The sequence below is a fragment of the Tetrahymena thermophila genome (genome assembly GCF_000189635.1).
Source record: "Tetrahymena thermophila SB210 genomic scaffold scf_8254665, whole genome shotgun sequence".
Classification (NCBI taxonomy): Eukaryota; Ciliophora; class Oligohymenophorea; order Hymenostomatida; family Tetrahymenidae; genus Tetrahymena; species Tetrahymena thermophila.
Window position 1 is genome coordinate 59,172 of NW_002476432.1, and position 17,360 is coordinate 76,531.

General features: G+C 22.1%; 4 protein-coding genes across 4 annotated transcripts; 1 reads left to right on the forward strand and 3 right to left on the reverse strand. All coding sequences in view use genetic code 6, as the record gives it.

Moving 5' to 3' along the window:
* Positions 1 to 1,853: 1,853 nt before the first annotated feature.
* On the reverse strand, positions 1,854 to 6,162 carry TTHERM_00222320 (hypothetical protein; the record flags this gene model as incomplete). The annotated part of the gene is made up of 13 exons (XM_001014160.2): positions 1,854 to 2,070; positions 2,377 to 2,843; positions 3,100 to 3,562; positions 3,748 to 3,848; positions 3,909 to 4,283; positions 4,341 to 4,595; positions 4,659 to 4,817; positions 5,057 to 5,188; positions 5,337 to 5,438; positions 5,636 to 5,710; positions 5,778 to 5,846; positions 5,963 to 6,064; positions 6,112 to 6,162. The coding sequence occupies 13 exons, from the start codon at positions 6,160 to 6,162 to the stop codon at positions 1,854 to 1,856; spliced, it is 2,568 nt and encodes an 855-aa protein (XP_001014160.2).
* A 1,147-nt stretch (positions 6,163 to 7,309) lies between these two features.
* Positions 7,310 to 7,969, reverse strand: TTHERM_00222330 (transmembrane protein, putative; the record flags this gene model as incomplete). The annotated part of the gene is made up of 2 exons (XM_001014161.2): positions 7,310 to 7,800; positions 7,882 to 7,969. The coding sequence occupies 2 exons, from the start codon at positions 7,967 to 7,969 to the stop codon at positions 7,310 to 7,312; spliced, it is 579 nt and encodes a 192-aa protein (XP_001014161.2).
* A 1,655-nt stretch (positions 7,970 to 9,624) lies between these two features.
* Positions 9,625 to 13,685, reverse strand: TTHERM_00222350 (H-type lectin domain protein; the record flags this gene model as incomplete). The annotated part of the gene is made up of 2 exons (XM_001014163.2): positions 12,035 to 13,685; positions 9,625 to 11,870 (listed from the first exon to the last, which is right to left on the reverse strand). The coding sequence occupies exons 1-2, from the start codon at positions 13,653 to 13,655 to the stop codon at positions 9,625 to 9,627; spliced, it is 3,867 nt and encodes a 1,288-aa protein (XP_001014163.2). The 5' UTR covers positions 13,656 to 13,685.
* A 2,414-nt stretch (positions 13,686 to 16,099) lies between these two features.
* On the forward strand, positions 16,100 to 16,642 carry TTHERM_000222369 (ADP-ribosylation factor; the record flags this gene model as incomplete). Its single annotated transcript, XM_012797256.1, has 1 exon — positions 16,100 to 16,642. The coding sequence occupies one exon, from the start codon at positions 16,100 to 16,102 to the stop codon at positions 16,640 to 16,642; it is 543 nt and encodes a 180-aa protein (XP_012652710.1).
* Positions 16,643 to 17,360: the final 718 nt, after the last annotated feature.

Below are 17,360 nucleotides of genomic sequence, written 5' to 3' on the forward strand. Positions count from 1 at the left end.
AATTTTGTTTGCTAAGATTTGAAAAAGATAAGACAATAATAAGTGAAAGTGCAGTTATTTATTATGTAATTTTATAAAGTTTTAACAAATACAAACAAAAGAAGCAATTTTTATATTTTATTGAAAATAAAATGCAAGACTAGACAGACCCTTTGCAAACAAATTATATGAAATTTTAAAAAAGTGAGCTAGCTATCTAGCTAATATGAATGTTTTGATTTAATCATTAAAAAAGAGGATATTTTAAGTCATTTCTACTTTGTACCCTCCCTTCCATTTTATTATTAAAAATTAATCATACAATTTAGCATCACTAATATAGGTAAAATTATGTAAAAAGCTTGAATTTTTACTAAGAAATTGAAGCTATCTCTACAAAATTTATTAGTACGATATTAATTTTAATATGTCACTTTGACTTGAAATTTCATTAAAATTGCTATAATATCTAACAAATCTCTCTTGAATACTTTAAATGATGTAATAAACCAAATTTTAGTTAAGCAAACGTTAAGGTTGGTGGCTTTACTTAATATTCGCCTTTCCTACAACTTTCTTTTTAAAAACCAACATCTCAAAACACCAACTAAAAATAAACCTCAAATATAATTTATCAAAAATAGAATTAATCATTAAATTTAAAACCTATTTATTGATTTAAGAGAAACTAAAAATGTCTAATCTAATAGATTTTTTTTTTAAATTATGAGTATTATAGCAAAATACTGAGAAAAAAGCAAACAAAAAATTTGATAAATTGAAGAGCTTTTCAATCTTTTTAAAAAATCTTATTAATTTAATCAAATTGAGTAAAAATTCTTTTTAAAAATCAACATCTCAAAGCACCATCTATCTAAAAATAAACCTCAAATATAATTTATCAAAAATAGAAATAATCATTTAACATTAAACCAATTTATTCATTTAAGAGAAACTAAAAATGTCTAATCTAATAGATTTTTTTTAAATTATGAATAATATAGCAAAATACTGAGAAAAAAGCAAACAAAAAATTTGATAAATTGAAGAGCTTTTCAATCTTTTTAAAAAATCTTATTAATTTAATCAAATTGAGTAAAAATTCTTTTTAAAAATCAATATTAAAAATAAACCTCAAATATAATTTATCAAAAATAGAATTAATCATTAAATTTAAAACCTATTTATTCATTAAATAAAACTAAAAATGTTGTACCAATAGATTTCTTTTTAAATAATACATGTTTAAGCAAAATACTTAGAAAAAGCAAACAGGAAATTGATAAATTGAAGATTTTTTGAATCTAGATATAAATATTTATTTATTTGATTAATTGAATTGAGTAAAAATTAAAATAAAAATTTATAAATTATTTATTTATTTATTTTTAAATTTATTTAATTTTTTGTTGTTTAATTAAATATTTTTGAAATAAAGAAATGAATGAAATATAATCAAAATAATTAAATTAATTTATTTATTTAGGTACAGATTATATATTTTAATATCACATATACTGCTGCTGCCTACGAATAAAAACTGTTTGAATTGAGTTTTAGATCTTTACATAATTTAAATATAGTAATTATTACAATTGTTGTGAATGATAGATAGATAGATAATCTTGTTGGTTATTTAGTTATTTTGTTAGTCAGTTAGCTTGCTCGCTTAATTGATTGATTGATAGATTGCTAAGCAGCTTTCTAGGAAAAAATAAATCTTGTGATAGATAGCATCTGTTTTTATTTAGAAAGATACTTTCGTATATATAAATTGTTAGAATAACTAAAAAAAATAGCAAATAATAATTGATTATTATGTTTTTTTGTTTATTTATTTATTTGTTATTGAAACAAGTGGTAATATTTTTCTCTCAAATTTTTTTTTTAATCGTAGAAGTCGCTGTAGAATTTCCTTTTGGGATTCCACTTGAGTTTAAAGTTGTTGGAGATTTAAAATCTGAGCCATTATTTGTTTATACTTTCGTTCCAGTTGTAAGCTGTTTAGTTAAGGAAGGTAAAGTAGTAGTTGTAGATCCAGTTGTGATAGATGATTTTTACTCAAAGCTACTTCTTTTTAATTACTTTCTTCTAATTTTTAATAGTCAACAAAAATAAATCAATAAAATATTTTTTATTTTCCTTTTTAAATTTTTTTATTTTTTTTAAATTTTATTTAAAAATAATTTAATTTTTTTTAACTTATTTCAATAAAAACTTATTAAACAAATTACTCCACAATAAAGTAGTTAATTAGTAAAAATTTTGAAAGAAAAATGTAGGGAAATTCAAAAAGAAGTTATTTTAAAAATTATAATTTGAAGTAATTGATTTATATTTTTAGAGTTTATAAATAAAGTAAAATTAAAAGTTAATTCTAATATGAATAAAGATTACACTTAGGTGGTAGCTGTTACACTTGAAGTGGTTGTGGTAGTGGTAATACCTGAATCTTTTTTGAGAGAAGAAGAACTATATAAAGAAGTTGTTGTGGTAGTTGTATTAGTAATAACTGAATTAGAGTGATTGATTTTAAGTGAAGTAAGTGAGCTAGTATTATGCGATTGTAGAGATAATTTTGACTTAATACCAGGTTGATTAGTTATACTAGGTGACATATTTATACGAGCAGAATATCTCTTTTTGTAATTATGATTAAAGTTGTTGCTGGATAACTCAGATCTGTATATTAGATCGTAGTCATCTTTATTTGTTTTACTATTTTCTTCTCTTTCTTTTAATTCTAAAGCTATTAATCTCTCTTCGTTCTTTTTTCTATCTTCATCCTATTTTTCAATTTACTTTTGAACTTCTTCACTTTCAAAATCTATTTCGTCTATTTCTTCCATCACTTTCTCCATTTACTATTTTTAAAAATAAAATTATTTTTTATTTCAATTTCTCTAACAAAACAAAACAAAATAATTATTTTCTTCTTTCAAAAACACTCTCTGATTTTATATTTTTTCTCTTAAATTATATTTTTTGTGAATGAATTTTGTTAGCAAGCAAAACAAAGAAGATATTTTTTTCTTAAATAAAACCTTAAATTCAATTAAAATCTTATTTTTTGGTTATAAAATAAATTATTCTATTATAAAAAGGTAAATAATTAATTACTAAACTTAATTCTTTATCTTTTTTATTTTATAATTGAGATATTGTTTTTTCAAATTTATCAACCATATCTTCTGATTCTTCATCATCTTCATTAAGCATATATCTTATTTTTGGTAGAGCCTTAGCTAATCTCATTTTTACTTCACGTATTTGATCAGAGGCAAACTCTAGCACGCAAAATAGCTTGCTCTTTTTAAAATAATCTCTAGAAAAGTTTTATGTTGCCTATTCTACAAAATAGATGAAACTAATTCTTTACTAATATGACTTAGACTTAAAAAAATTATTTATCATTTCAGTAATTAATTCCTTTGATTTGTTGATGTAGTGGTTTGAGCAAATAAATTTAATTAATACACCTGCAGCCTAATATCTCACTTCATTAGGATCCTTCCTTAAATTTTCCAAAACCATTGGAATAAATTATTTATAAAATTTGTTCATATTAAATAACTGCAAGCAACTTTTATTTTAATACAAAATTTTAATATAAATTTTTCTATTTAAAGTTTGGAATAATATTTTTGTTTAAATGCATGCTAAAATTATTATTTTTTCCTATTTTTCTGTATTATTTATTTATTTATTTATTTATTTTTTTGGTAATTTATTGGTTTTTTAGTAAAAAAAATGAATATTTTTATTTACTTTTGTAGTTTTTCTAAAAATAGGGCTTTTATTCTCCAAGAATGTCTTTGCTCTTGGTCTATATAGAATTGTAATAAGATAGTCATGTAAGCATCTTCTTGCTAAAATATTAATGAATGAATCTTTTAATAACTAAGATATTAAGATTTAAATAAATTTACATTATTTTTTTATTCCTCTTGTTGGTCATCTTAGTCATCAGACTTTTTTGTGTCTGGTCTGATAAAGTTTTTAATGGTTACATCGATATTTTAAACTAATCTCAATATAATTGCACTATCGTTTTCTTTAATTAATTCTTTAAATATTGGAAGTAAATGCTTCTAGAGGTCTTCATAAGTAACTAATCCAGTTACTTCATGGAAGGAAGAAATTAATTTATATCTAACCTCTTTGGAATCATCTTTTAGTATCTAATTAATATAGTTATTTTTTAGTTTATCAAAAGTTGTTTTAGAATCTGTTAGATGAAGGACAGCAGGAAAATTGTAAGCAAAGTTGATTCTCAGCTTCACGTTTTTTGAAGAGCCGTATTCCTTTTTCATATAAAAGAAGCAAATAAATAAATAAACTAATATTATCTATAAAATTACTTTGAAGGTATTGATTATTGCCTAAACATTTTATTAATTTTTGCATAAAAACTATTCAAGCTAATTAAAAATTTATCCAATCATGCTGGACATCTAAATCTGAATTTCTTCTTTGGGACTTTGCAATAATTCCATAAATATTTTGCACATTCTGTTTTTTTACTCCTCTGCAGAAAGATATTGAGTAATGTTAAAAATTAGTTCTATACCAGCACACTTAACATTAATTTCTGAGTCATAAACCAATTAGAGAATCTGATAATTTATTTTAAAAATAATCTGTCAATATCTATACTAAATGAAATACAAATAACATACTTTATCAAGTAAATGCATTTCAATAGAATCTGTTGCTATATATTTGCAAATCTTTTAAATGACTTCTTTAGCCATTATTTTTCTAACTTCGATGTCATGATCTAAGCATAAAATTCTTGACCTTTCAAATAAAGTTCCTTTTATTTTATCCTTTCTAACCTATTTATTTTTTACATTTATAAAATCATTTAAATAATTTAAATTATCAAATTCAAAATCCAAATAAGCATTTATTATGATAATTAATTAAACTTTCATTAAAGAAAGTTTTATTTATTTTTTGCAACTGACTCTTTAAAATATTTTAATAAGCTTTTGATTTACTAAAAATTAGCTTAAAACAAACGAGTAGATTTTATTTTAATAAGATTTAAAAGTTTATTTGAAATAAAACTTACATCTGCTACAAATCCTATCATTCTTCCTGAAATGTATCTGCTAACTGCTGGCTAAGATGAGTCACTTAGATAAAGGATAATCTTATTAGTTTCATCTTCAATCAAATTATACGGCAATATTTTAAGTAATTCCTATTTTATTTTATTTAATTTAATGATTGATTGACTGATTGATCAACTTGGTGCTTTGTTTAAATATTCTTTTAGCAAAATGCTATGATATTTGCCTCATTAAATCCTAAATTTTTATAATTTCTTAAAATGATATAATTTCTTTTACCCTAAAAACTAGCACCCAGCTGTCTAAGACTGGCTAACTCCATATTTTCAACATTATCAAAGTGAGATTATAGATTTGCTTCATTTGATCCTAATCCAAAAACTATATTTTTTTATAATTATGTCAATTTTATTAAGCAACTCTCCAAGCTTCTATGAAGCAAAAAAAAAATGTTTCATCCAACATTGTGTTTAAAAATTTTCTATATTTGAGTGCAACTGTTTATGCAATTTATTATTGACTCTTAAATTAACTCATTGTTTTTTTTAAAAAAAAGTTAATTCAATTGAAGAATTTACTTTCTACTCTAAGGCTTTGACTAAACTATTTGCTGCTTCAATCTATAATTCTTCATCTTAGTTTTAGATATCTTCCTATTTTAAAATATTTTTTTGAATTTCAGATTGCATTCATTATAAGAGTTTAAATGAATTTATTTACTGAGATAATTGGAAACAAAATCTGAAATGCATCTTACTCCTACAAAATCCTATGCAATCTTGAGTAAATCTATTTTAAACATGAGAAAATTTGAAATAGAGAATGCTCGCCTTTTGAAAATTATGCCATTATAGCAGCCTCGTAGCCTTAAATGGATTTAATGTATTTAAAAATTAGAAATTTACTGCCCATTTTTGAAGATGCTATCCCTTTGTTAGAATTTAAAATGATCTTTTTGTCTCGCCCAAGTCTTCCTCTAATGTCAGTCGCTTTAACTCTTCTTCTGTCTTAATAAAAAAAGATTATCATTTCAACCATACCTTTTAGTTATTACTTTAGTAGATTACTTGTACTCCTGTTCAGAATAAATATCGTTGAACGACATTTTTCTCTGTCACTATCTATCTAACTAATATATATATAAGTAAGAGTGAGTGTATGTATTTGTTATATATAAATTCCTTAGCAATAACTTCCTTTTACTTTTTATTTAAAATCAATACAATTTTTATTCGCTCAAAACAAAAAATAATCAATCAAATATTTATTCAATTGATTAATCAAAATAATAATACTAATTAATTTAATCTATTGACTTATTCAATCATCAATAATTAATTTAATTATCACTTAATTAATCATCTACCATATAAAGGTTTCTTTGTTTATTTGCTTTTTTTAATTGGCAATATTATTTCTTTGAAGCATTAAGTTAACTACTTAAGTTATAAAAAACATTAGAACAAGCTAAAAAGGAGAAATAGACCTTAATTAATTAATAAACCAAATTCATTTATTTATTATTAAAAATAACTAAAATATTTATTTCAATGATATTTCTAAAACTTTTATTTAACAATTGACTGACCAAATAAATTTTTTGTTTGAAATGTTGATTTTTATTTTGTATTTTTTAAAAACATAAAAAATACTTCAATTATTCTATGTCATTTAGCTTATTTATTATTAACAATACCTAAATTTATTTAGAGTTATTTTTTTAATATTTTTTGATGATAATCGTCAGCGAATTATTGTTTAGTAAATATAATATTATGTTTTAACTTAATTGACGCTTGAAATTAAATGTTATAATTAATTTTTTCTTCTATTACTACATTACATTAGACATAACTCTCTAATTTAAATATTAAATAGCTTCTTTTTTTAAATATCTATGAGAAATAATTTAAATTTTATATATCTATTTCATAGGCTTTTCTATTTTAGAATGAAAAACCATTTCAAATTATTTAAATTATCATGTAAATTTAGCAATTTAAGCTCTTATTTGCATCTTAATTTTATGAAAAGCTATCAAAAAAGTTATTCAAAAATTTTGGTGAGCTATTTATTCCTTTTATTTATTTAAATCAATCATTTACAACTTTCTTTCTTTCTTTTGATTTTATAGTTTGTAAAGAAAAATCTATATTATTGTACAAACAAACAAATAGCTAAAATAAATGAAATATTTTAAACATATTATTTAAATATACAATAATAGTATAGAGTTTTTAATTTAAGCTTCCTCAATAATAAATAAAGGTCAACCCTAAAAGAAGAAATACCACTTTGAATAAGTGAGAACTAGAAGTAGAAGCGTTATTTCTATGAGGATTAGTTGCGTCAGCTAATTTAAATTGGCTATTTTGATCCTCAGTTAAATCATGCATAATATATTATCCTTTCCTTTATAGAAATATATGGTGGAGTTCCTCCAATTAAGAAGATGGACAATCTTCTGCACAAGAAATTAAATTTTTGCACGCTTTACTTGTGCAACAATTATTTACACAATCGGATTTATAAGCAGGATTACATTTATTTTTAAAACACTTTACTTCAGAGCTTAACACTTTAAGGCATTTAAATTAATCTTATTCACCCTTGCATGCATGTCCAACACATTGATTGATACACCTATCTGATTCCTAGTTTGCTTGAACTAAAAACAAACAAAGCAATAAAACCAGAGCTATTTTCATTCCAATATTAATTAAATTAATCTAATCTTTGAATTCTATTAAAAAAAATATTTGTATTTAATCAATTTTTTTTATATTAAATATATTTATAAAGACAAATCATAAAAATAATTAACTAAATGTTCTTTTGTTCCAAATAGAAAAATCTATCTGATCTATGTAATTTTATTACGTTTTTGGCATTTAAATTATTTCATATTTCATATTTTTGGAGACAAATATGAAAATTAATTAAATATTTAATTTTATTCTTTATAAATCATTTTACTTCTTAATATTCCTTTCTTTAAATTCATTTTTATTAAGACAGGGAGAGGGGACTAATTCAAAAGTATTTTTTACTAAAGAAAGGATAAGGAATAGTTTAGAAAAAAGTTGAAAGAAAAAAATGTAATCAAGTATATCGATCCCGGTATTAAATAACAAAAATATCCCGGATTTACTATTTATTTCTTTTTCAAGACCTTTAATTATTTTTGTTTCTAATCAAATTAATATTATTAGCATTTATCGAAGAATACACGCACTATCAATATACTTTTTTTTTGAGTGCTTAAAATTCACAATTTATAAATGAGTAATTTAACTAATTCCTATTAATTAATATTATTATGATTTTTGAAATATCTAAGCAAATAGAATTTATCTGATTTTTAATATTGATTACACATTTAATTCATTAATTTTAATGCATGCTATTTTATCTATTTCTAAATGAAATTAATTTTTAAATTACTTTAAAAAGATTTTTCAATTTTAAAAATTCTCAACAAATTTGTCTTTCAATTAGTAAGAAAATTAACAAAGTTAATTAATAATACAATACTTATTCAATAATCTGTTTAAACCCAAATATTTAATAATTTATAGATGACTTAACAGATAATCAAATAACTTAAAGTTAACAAAAAGCATATCAAAAAGATTAGTCAAAAAAATAACAATGAATTATAATTTATAAAATATTAAAAAGAAATTAATTTTGATCAACTTAAGTAAAATCTTAATTATTACATGTAAATAATGTTGATTAAAATAAATAGTAGAAGTATCAATAATATTTGGATTTGTTCAATTAGTTTTATTAATTTAGCTCTTGTTTTATCATCAAATTTTTATCCACCTTATTTCAATAGTTTTTGTTCAGCATCGAGTTACTCTTAATCGGTATAAGGTAACTAATATATGCTTGCTATCTTAGATTCACAAAATTACTTTATCTAGCAATTATTTAGCAATCATCCATTTATAAAGGTTTACATGTGTTTTTTAGTGACTATCTATCAAACACTAATGTATATAGGTATTCAGATTAACTTCTTTCAGGCTTACATATATGTTAAAATAAATCCAAAGCGCACTATTTTGGTTTACTTAAATTATAATAAAACTTATGAATAAACCAACTAGACCCTTCATAGCGCTATAGAATTAATCTTGTCTTTAAAAATACTAGAAAAAATTTATTTAGATATCTTAATATTATTATTTATCGCAAAAAACAATTCAATTAATTAATTAGCATCACTCTACATAATAATAAAATCTATCTAATTTAAATTTATTATCTTTTTTTAGAACTTTCATTATTTTTTTTTAATTATTGAAAGTTGAATTTAAATAATTTTGTTTTATTTTGCTATTTACAAATTTCTCTCAATTTAAATAATTTTTTTTCATATAATATTTTTTCAACTTTGAGATGATTTTTTATTTAAAAATAAACAATAACATTTTGTAAAAATCTTAATTTTAATAAAGAAATTTTCAAACGATAAATTAAACTAAATTTTTTTACTAATAATTTAAATTTTTAAAAACTTATGGTATTATCTAATATTTTTTAAGGCTTTTTTAAATCACACATTCTTTACTAATCTTATTGCTAGTGTGTTTTTCATTGTTGTAGATTTATGTCTCCACATCATCTTCTAGTCTAGCGAAATTGAGCATCTAAGAAGTTCAATTTTAGAGATACTTAAACGGTCATTTTTGTTTTATATTTCTGCTCTCTATCGAAGATAGAAATTCCTCAATTTGAAGGCTACAAAAAATAGAACTTATACCACTGTTGCCACTGAAAGTAGCATCATTACTGGGATTAAAACATTTCCTAAAACTTGAATTATGTTTTGCTTGTTTAAATTAATCATCACAGCTAAAATTGAGAATAATACAAACAAAAATATCTCGTTTATCTGAAGAAAGACATAGCTGAATTTACCAGAGAAGACTTTGATCTTAAAGTTAATGAAAATAAAAACTAATTAGAAGACGCAAAGTATCCAAAGAGAATATATTAAGCTCTATTCACTAAAGACAATAAATATTGTATAAACTATCTTTCTCATCTCAAATATAACGAAGAAGTATTTGGAATATATATATTGCTGGTTAATTCCGTGACTTAATATAGCCACTTATGGTTCTAATTACTCATTTTTATATATTTTCGCAAATGTATAAAAGAAGAAGAAAGCATACATAACTAGAAATATTCCTATAAAAACTAAGTCTATCATTCTTTGTTTATAAAGATTGCATTAAAGTAATGTTATCAGAAAGAAATTAGAGCTGATGTGAATTAGAAATAGGAGCATATTCCATCTGACTAAGTTTATATATTTTAACTCCTCCTTAGTTTTGATTGAGTAAAAGTGAAATGCTAGGGCAATCAAGAAAACTAATAAGATTATGCAAATTTAGATAAAGTTATTAGTTGCAAAAAAAAATTTATCTTGAACAATTAGATTTGATTGCTATTAAGTTGGGTATATTGACCCTACTGATTGTAATATCCTTTAGTTATTATAATTATCTTATGTAGATGATATTTAAATCTTTTATTCTAAATATGAGTTGATATTGAAGATTGTGAATGAACTGAAAATTGATGTGGTTGAGTTAAATAATTTGTTTTAATTTAGATAAACATTTCCTAGAATCTACATTAATCCAAGTGAATAAGACATTCCTGGAATTACCTGACTAACTGATGTAATAACCATAATTCCAGCTTATGCTAAATTCAAAGCTGATTATAACTCAACTGATTACTGAGCTAACTAATAATTATATTTGCAATCTTTATTCCCATTTTCTGAAAAGTTTAATTAGCATTTGCAAGAGTTATCATTTTAATCAAATTGTCTTGTCACTGAAGAACAAGTCAGGCATTCATTTGCTGAAGGTCCTGTACAAGTTTGACAACTTAAATCACAACTTTTATCATAATATTAAGCACAGTTTTACAAAGAAGAACAAACTAAACATCCCTTTTTACAAGGTTAAGAGCACTAATTATTTGAGTCAACATACATGCTATTCTCACAATAAACACATTACCCATTCTTATTTAAAAAATACCCATTTTAACATTTAGTACAGCCGTTTTAATTACATTAAGAACAGTTATCAAAATAACATTTATTGCATATTTATTAACTTGAAGGAAAATTTGTTAGTACATAATAACCATCAGGGCAATCGCAAGATAGATTTTGTTTATTATAAACTGAACCAGATATACATGAATCACATTAAGTAATTTGATAATTACAAAAATCACAGTTTTTTGCTTGGCATGTTAAACAGGAGTGGAATTAATTTTAATTGCTGTTTTTTTACATAGTAGAACAGTTAGTATTTTAGGGCTGTTATTAAAAGCATTAATTATTGTATAGATAATAACCTAATTAACATTCTGTGCATTATTTTATATTTTTTGAGCAATTAAAACAATTTAAATCACAATCTACACAAATTAGAGATGTTTAATCACAATAAATACCGTTGCTTTTAGGTATTTGAGGGTAGCAAACTCCTTTGTATAAATATTAATTAGAGCATGATGTACAATTATTTAAGGTTACATCGCATTGTTAACAGGAAGTTTAACATTACTAGCATTATAAACTACTTTAGTCGCAGTATGTGTTTGGTGGTTATTAGCTAAAGCACTAATTATTGAAGAAATAAAAATTACTAACACATTATGTACAGTTTGTTTATAACGGTCCAGTACAAGAACTGCAATTTGAAGGACAATCATAGCAAACATATTATTAACAGTATGTAGATTATGGCTACTAGATAGAGCATTGACCTTTTTTTATTAAATTAAAAGTTTTTATCTCTTCTTTAAATTAATTTAGGTTTTTTCAAAACAAATAAATAAAAATAATAAATTTGTTCTAACTAAACAAATTCAAATATTTTAAGTCTTAATATCTTTTCACTAAAATGATTAATAGTAAATTATTTTCATACCTTTATAGAGATACTATCCAGCTTAGCAACTTGAGCAATTACTGGCTGAATTTACACAAGTTTTACAGCTAGAACTACATTGCTAACAAATGAAATTACTATCACAAAACGTTCCCACAGGCTATGAATTTAAACACTAGTTATTGTAAAAATACTTATTGGCAGAATTTATGTTGCATTAGGTACAAGAATTTGCATCCCCAGGAGCTACACACTGACTACAACTCAAATCACAACTTTTACAAATAAAATTGCTATCGCAATATGTAGAATTTGGTTAAGAAGAAAGGCATGAATTATTATAAAAATATTTATTTTAAGAGCTTATATTGCAAGAAGTACATGAATTTGGATTTGCAGCAGCGCTACATGTTTAACAAGTAGAATCACAATTTTAACAGTTATAAAAAGTTTATCCACTGACTGTTTTAAGTTAACAAAAAGTATTAGCAGGTTGTACAGAGTCACAAGTATTTGTTGAGGGATTTAGATACTAATTATTATAACAATCTGTACAAACGCTAGGATTACCATCTTAGCATCCATAACAATTAGAATTGCACTGTTAGCAATAAATTATAGAAGTTGAGTATAAATTATAGATATTTTATGTATTTAAATTGTAATGGTGATCTACCGAGTTGCAAGATTAAACGCAGCTAAAATAAGTAGCATTTATAAACAAATAGTAATTTGTTTAACATTTAGTAATAGAAAAACCCATCCATATTCCATTAACCATATTCACATAATAATTATTCCATGTGAAATAGTTCAATTTAACTGATTTATTTTTAGCCTCAGGACTTTATCCGCTTTATAATTTAATACCAAAATAAGATGTTTAGAAAATTTAGCTTCCAGATGATATATCAAAGTCTTTCAATCCAAAAAATACTAATGATTAATCAATTTAAGTACTTGAAGTCCATGTTACTGTATTAGAACCTCCAATATTTTAGCCCTGGGTATCAGAAAGAGTTGAATATGAATATAATTATTGAAACATGTCTGTGGAAGAGCTTTTATAGACAATTATAAAGTTAATATAAATTGTTTGTACATTCGAATTGCTGAATGATATTTAGTAGTTCATGTTATCAATTTTAGTAAGTGAATACTTTAAAACCAAATTACTTGAGCTCGATCCTTAAAACCCAAAAATAAATCCAGCAATTTATAAAATATTTTAAGTTCCTGTTATTGTGGTAGTAACTCCAGATTATAACTATTTAGATTGAACTTCGATGTTTGGATCATCAATCGCTAAAATATTAAAACCTAATTATTCTAAAGTACAGCCTAAAGATGTTAGTCTATAACTCAAAGTTGTTTGATTAATAGAATTTGTTGTAATTTTAAACCCTTATTAACTTGAGGTATCGCTGTTATACACTGTCAATGCATAAACTATTTTAGGATTATTTATAAATTTAGCTGATGAAAGATCAACAGAAAAGTCTGAATATGAATTAGGACTAATAGAAGAACTTTACCATACTTATTATTCTTATTTTATTAAAATTCTATCAGATTGCGTAATGAGTTATTATTAAATAGATATTTTTATGAGTATTTAAATTATAAATATAGTGCAAAGAGTAGAGTGAATTTAACTCATTTACTTTAATTTAAAAAAACTTTTAGTAGAATTTATATTTTTATCATATAAATTAATTATCAAAAAAGTATTATTAATGGACAGAGGGCGAGCAAACCTCTAAGTAACTTATTGTGAAAAATTTAAATAAAATCAAAACGACGGAAGTGCTTATTTTAATTAAATCAATAATTTAGAATGTAATTAACTTTCAAAGATAGAATGTCTAGTAAATCTGATAAAATGCATTTGCCCTTACAAATTATTAATAATAATTTATATTAATAAATTTTTAATTTTTATATAATCAATAAAAATTTGTGAACAAAAAAATTCTTCAGTAATTAATTAAAACTTATGTAATACAAACTAATAATACTTATCAATCTAATAATTAATGATTCTAGCTCTAAAAAATATTATACTTCCTCTTTAAATATTTATTTTCTATTAGCTAATGAAGTAATTAATTTGATAAGTTAGCTCATTTGTATAAAAAAAGTAAATTTTTTATTTTCCATTTTTTCAAAAAAATAAAAGAACAAATAATAGCAAATCTAAAATATTGGCTTAAAACTCCACATAATGTAAATATTCATATAAAAACCATACCTAATTATCTTACTCTTTTTAAAAATGCATGTTAATATTAAGTTAATAATTGAAAGTAAATGAAAATTCTTTTCTCTCTAAATTTGATAAAATAAGGTAAATATAAATATAAAAATACCAACAAAGCTTGATATTCAAATTAAGTTATGATGAATAATTATTATATATTTTTGATAAATGTAAGGGCATAACATATTATTGATTATGAGTTGTTCGTTCAAAGAAAATTGAATATTATTATATGAAATTGAAAATGAAATGGTTAAATAATAAAAGAAATTAGATTAATAATTTTGTGGTGCTTATTTTAAGTAAGGTTAATATTTTTGATTAGATGTAATTTGGAATGATAGAATGTAATATATATTTCAAATCATCATCATATTAATCACATTTAATTAATAATATTTAGATAAGATTACACTTTTTTAAATCGTCAAATTAACTTAAGCTTTTCATTTGGTGATTTATTAAAGTAAAAAATAGTGATGTCCAATGAAGCATTCATTTATTTGTTAAATCGCCCGCCGACCTCCACCTATAAAGTTTTAATAATATTATAATTCAATCACAAACACAATCTCTCTTATTTAATAAATTTGAATTTGTTTGATATTAATAAATTAATAACTTAAATAAATTTATTTTTACAATAGCATTTACAAAAATATAAATTTAAAATAAATTGACAAATATCTTAAAATTAATTTTTATTATCATCTTCCAAATTAAATTCATTTTAAATAGGAAAATTTAAAATAAAATTTTATAATATTTTTATTTAAAAAACAACATACATAATTCTGATTTTAAATCTATTTTTATATAATAAAAAATTTAAATCAATTTACTGTAAATGCTAATTAATTAACTCACCCCCTCCCCAATTTTGCACCACCATCTTAAGAGTATTTTTATAAGGAAAAAAATTTTTCCTCCTTATTCAAAAATCTTCCTTGTAGACGAGTACCTATGGTAACAATAAAAGGCAAAAATTTTTTTGAGTTGATAATTAAATGTACATAACTATTAAAATTTTATTTAATTATTCATTCAACTTTAAAAATAAAATATATTTAAAATGAAAATGAAAAAAATAATTTTAAATTATAAAATAAATAATTAACTATTCAAATATTTAAATTAATTTTTTTTAAAATACAAAATTATTTGCACTTACATTAAAAAAATAATGATAACAGCTATATTTTTATTTTTATTTTTCATTTATTCATTTATAATATTAGAAATAAAGCCATGCAAAATAATTACTAAATACCATTTTAAAGACCTCTAAAATCTATTTTAATTATTCAATAATAAAATAAATTTAAATTAATTAATAAATTATTTTTATAAATTTATTTTAGTAGTAGAATTGATATTTGTTTTTTTAGATAGAAAAATTTACTTTTTATTGATTATAAAAAAATTTCTTTGTATTAATTGTAAAAACAATATTTTATTTAGAGTAGTTTCAAAACAATTGTTAATTGCTATTTTGAAATAGATTAATAAATAAATAAATTTATTTTTGTTTTGATCTAAAATATAATTTTAATTTGAAAGCTTTCTAATTATTTGTTTTCGTAAAATTTTTTTTCTATTTTCTTTTATTTATCTAAATTTATTAAATTAAACATAATTTTTTTCAATTTAATACTAAATATTTTTCCTACAAGGAATTAGTATGAATAAGTGTATAAAATTCAAACTGTGAAGCTAAGATCCTCTGCTAAATAAATTAAATTTAAAGGAAATTTTTATTATTTTTTTTAAAGGAATATATTATATATTAATTTAAAAAAAATAAGAAAGATAACAACTATTTCTAAAATACACAAAAAATAAATATGGGTTAGTGCTTAAAATTATGCCAATGTTAAAGAATAATTAGGGTTCATTTATTAGGTTTAAAAAATGTTGGTAAATTTACATTAACTAATAAATGGAGAACTGGAAGAATACTTGATAAATCTAATTACACAATAAATTTTTGTGAGTATGATGAATTTTAGTATTAAAATTGTTAATTTTAGATTTGGTCTTACCCTCTTGTAGTAGAGTAGTATTTGTTTTCTGTCTATTGGTAGAAAGGCGATGCAATTGTTGTTTTAGTAGATTCATCATAATTGGAATAAGAGAATTATATTTAAAACTACTTACATGATAACCTCTTTTAAATAAATGAGTAAAATGCACTTAAAAAAATTTCAACTCTTATTTTAGCTAATAAAAAAGATATCTGTAAATATAATGATTCATAAATTTTAGATTATATAGATATTAATCGATTTACAGATAAAGTTAATTACAAATTAATATACACTAATTGTTTTTCTGGAGAAGGGTTATATGAGGCTTTAGAATGGTTGATTTCAAATACTGTAATTTGAATACTTTTTAAATGCTATTACCAAAATATATTATGAAAAAAATTATATAATTACTCTAGTTTACTTTATTAAATATATTTATCAATCTAATATGTAAAAATCTGAAACTATTAGGTATATACTTCTTATATATTTATTAGTGTTAGAATATATTTATCTATCTATATTTCTAAATCATAACACAAACAGAATTGAATAAAAGTAGAAGATTTACATAAATACGAATTATTATTTTAAAAATCTTTTAAAGTTATTAAATATAAAGGATATTGATATTAGAAATATGTTAAATTTATATAAATGTTTCGTTTTGTGTTTGTGTGTGGATTTAGTTTAAAACAAACAGTAAAGGTTTTATATTTTAATTAATTTTGTTTTAGCAGAAATTTAGAAATTCAAAATTATTTTGTCTTTTTAAGGTTCTTCACTTAAGAGCTTGAAGTCATAGTTTGATTGAATTTTTTACTAAGTGGGTTTTCATTCCATTTTATTTCAAATGAATTTTCTAAAATGAGGGTCTTAGGGGTTTGGTTGATAGCTTCTAATATATAGCTTTAATTGTTTTTTTTATAGAATTTATTATGTAACTATACAAATAAGGAGTAAATAATAGATGATATTGATGCAGCTTAAAAGAAAATCATTACCACTATTAAAATTGTTCCAAAGATTTTAATCTTATCTTTATCATTCATATTAATTATTACTCCTAACATTG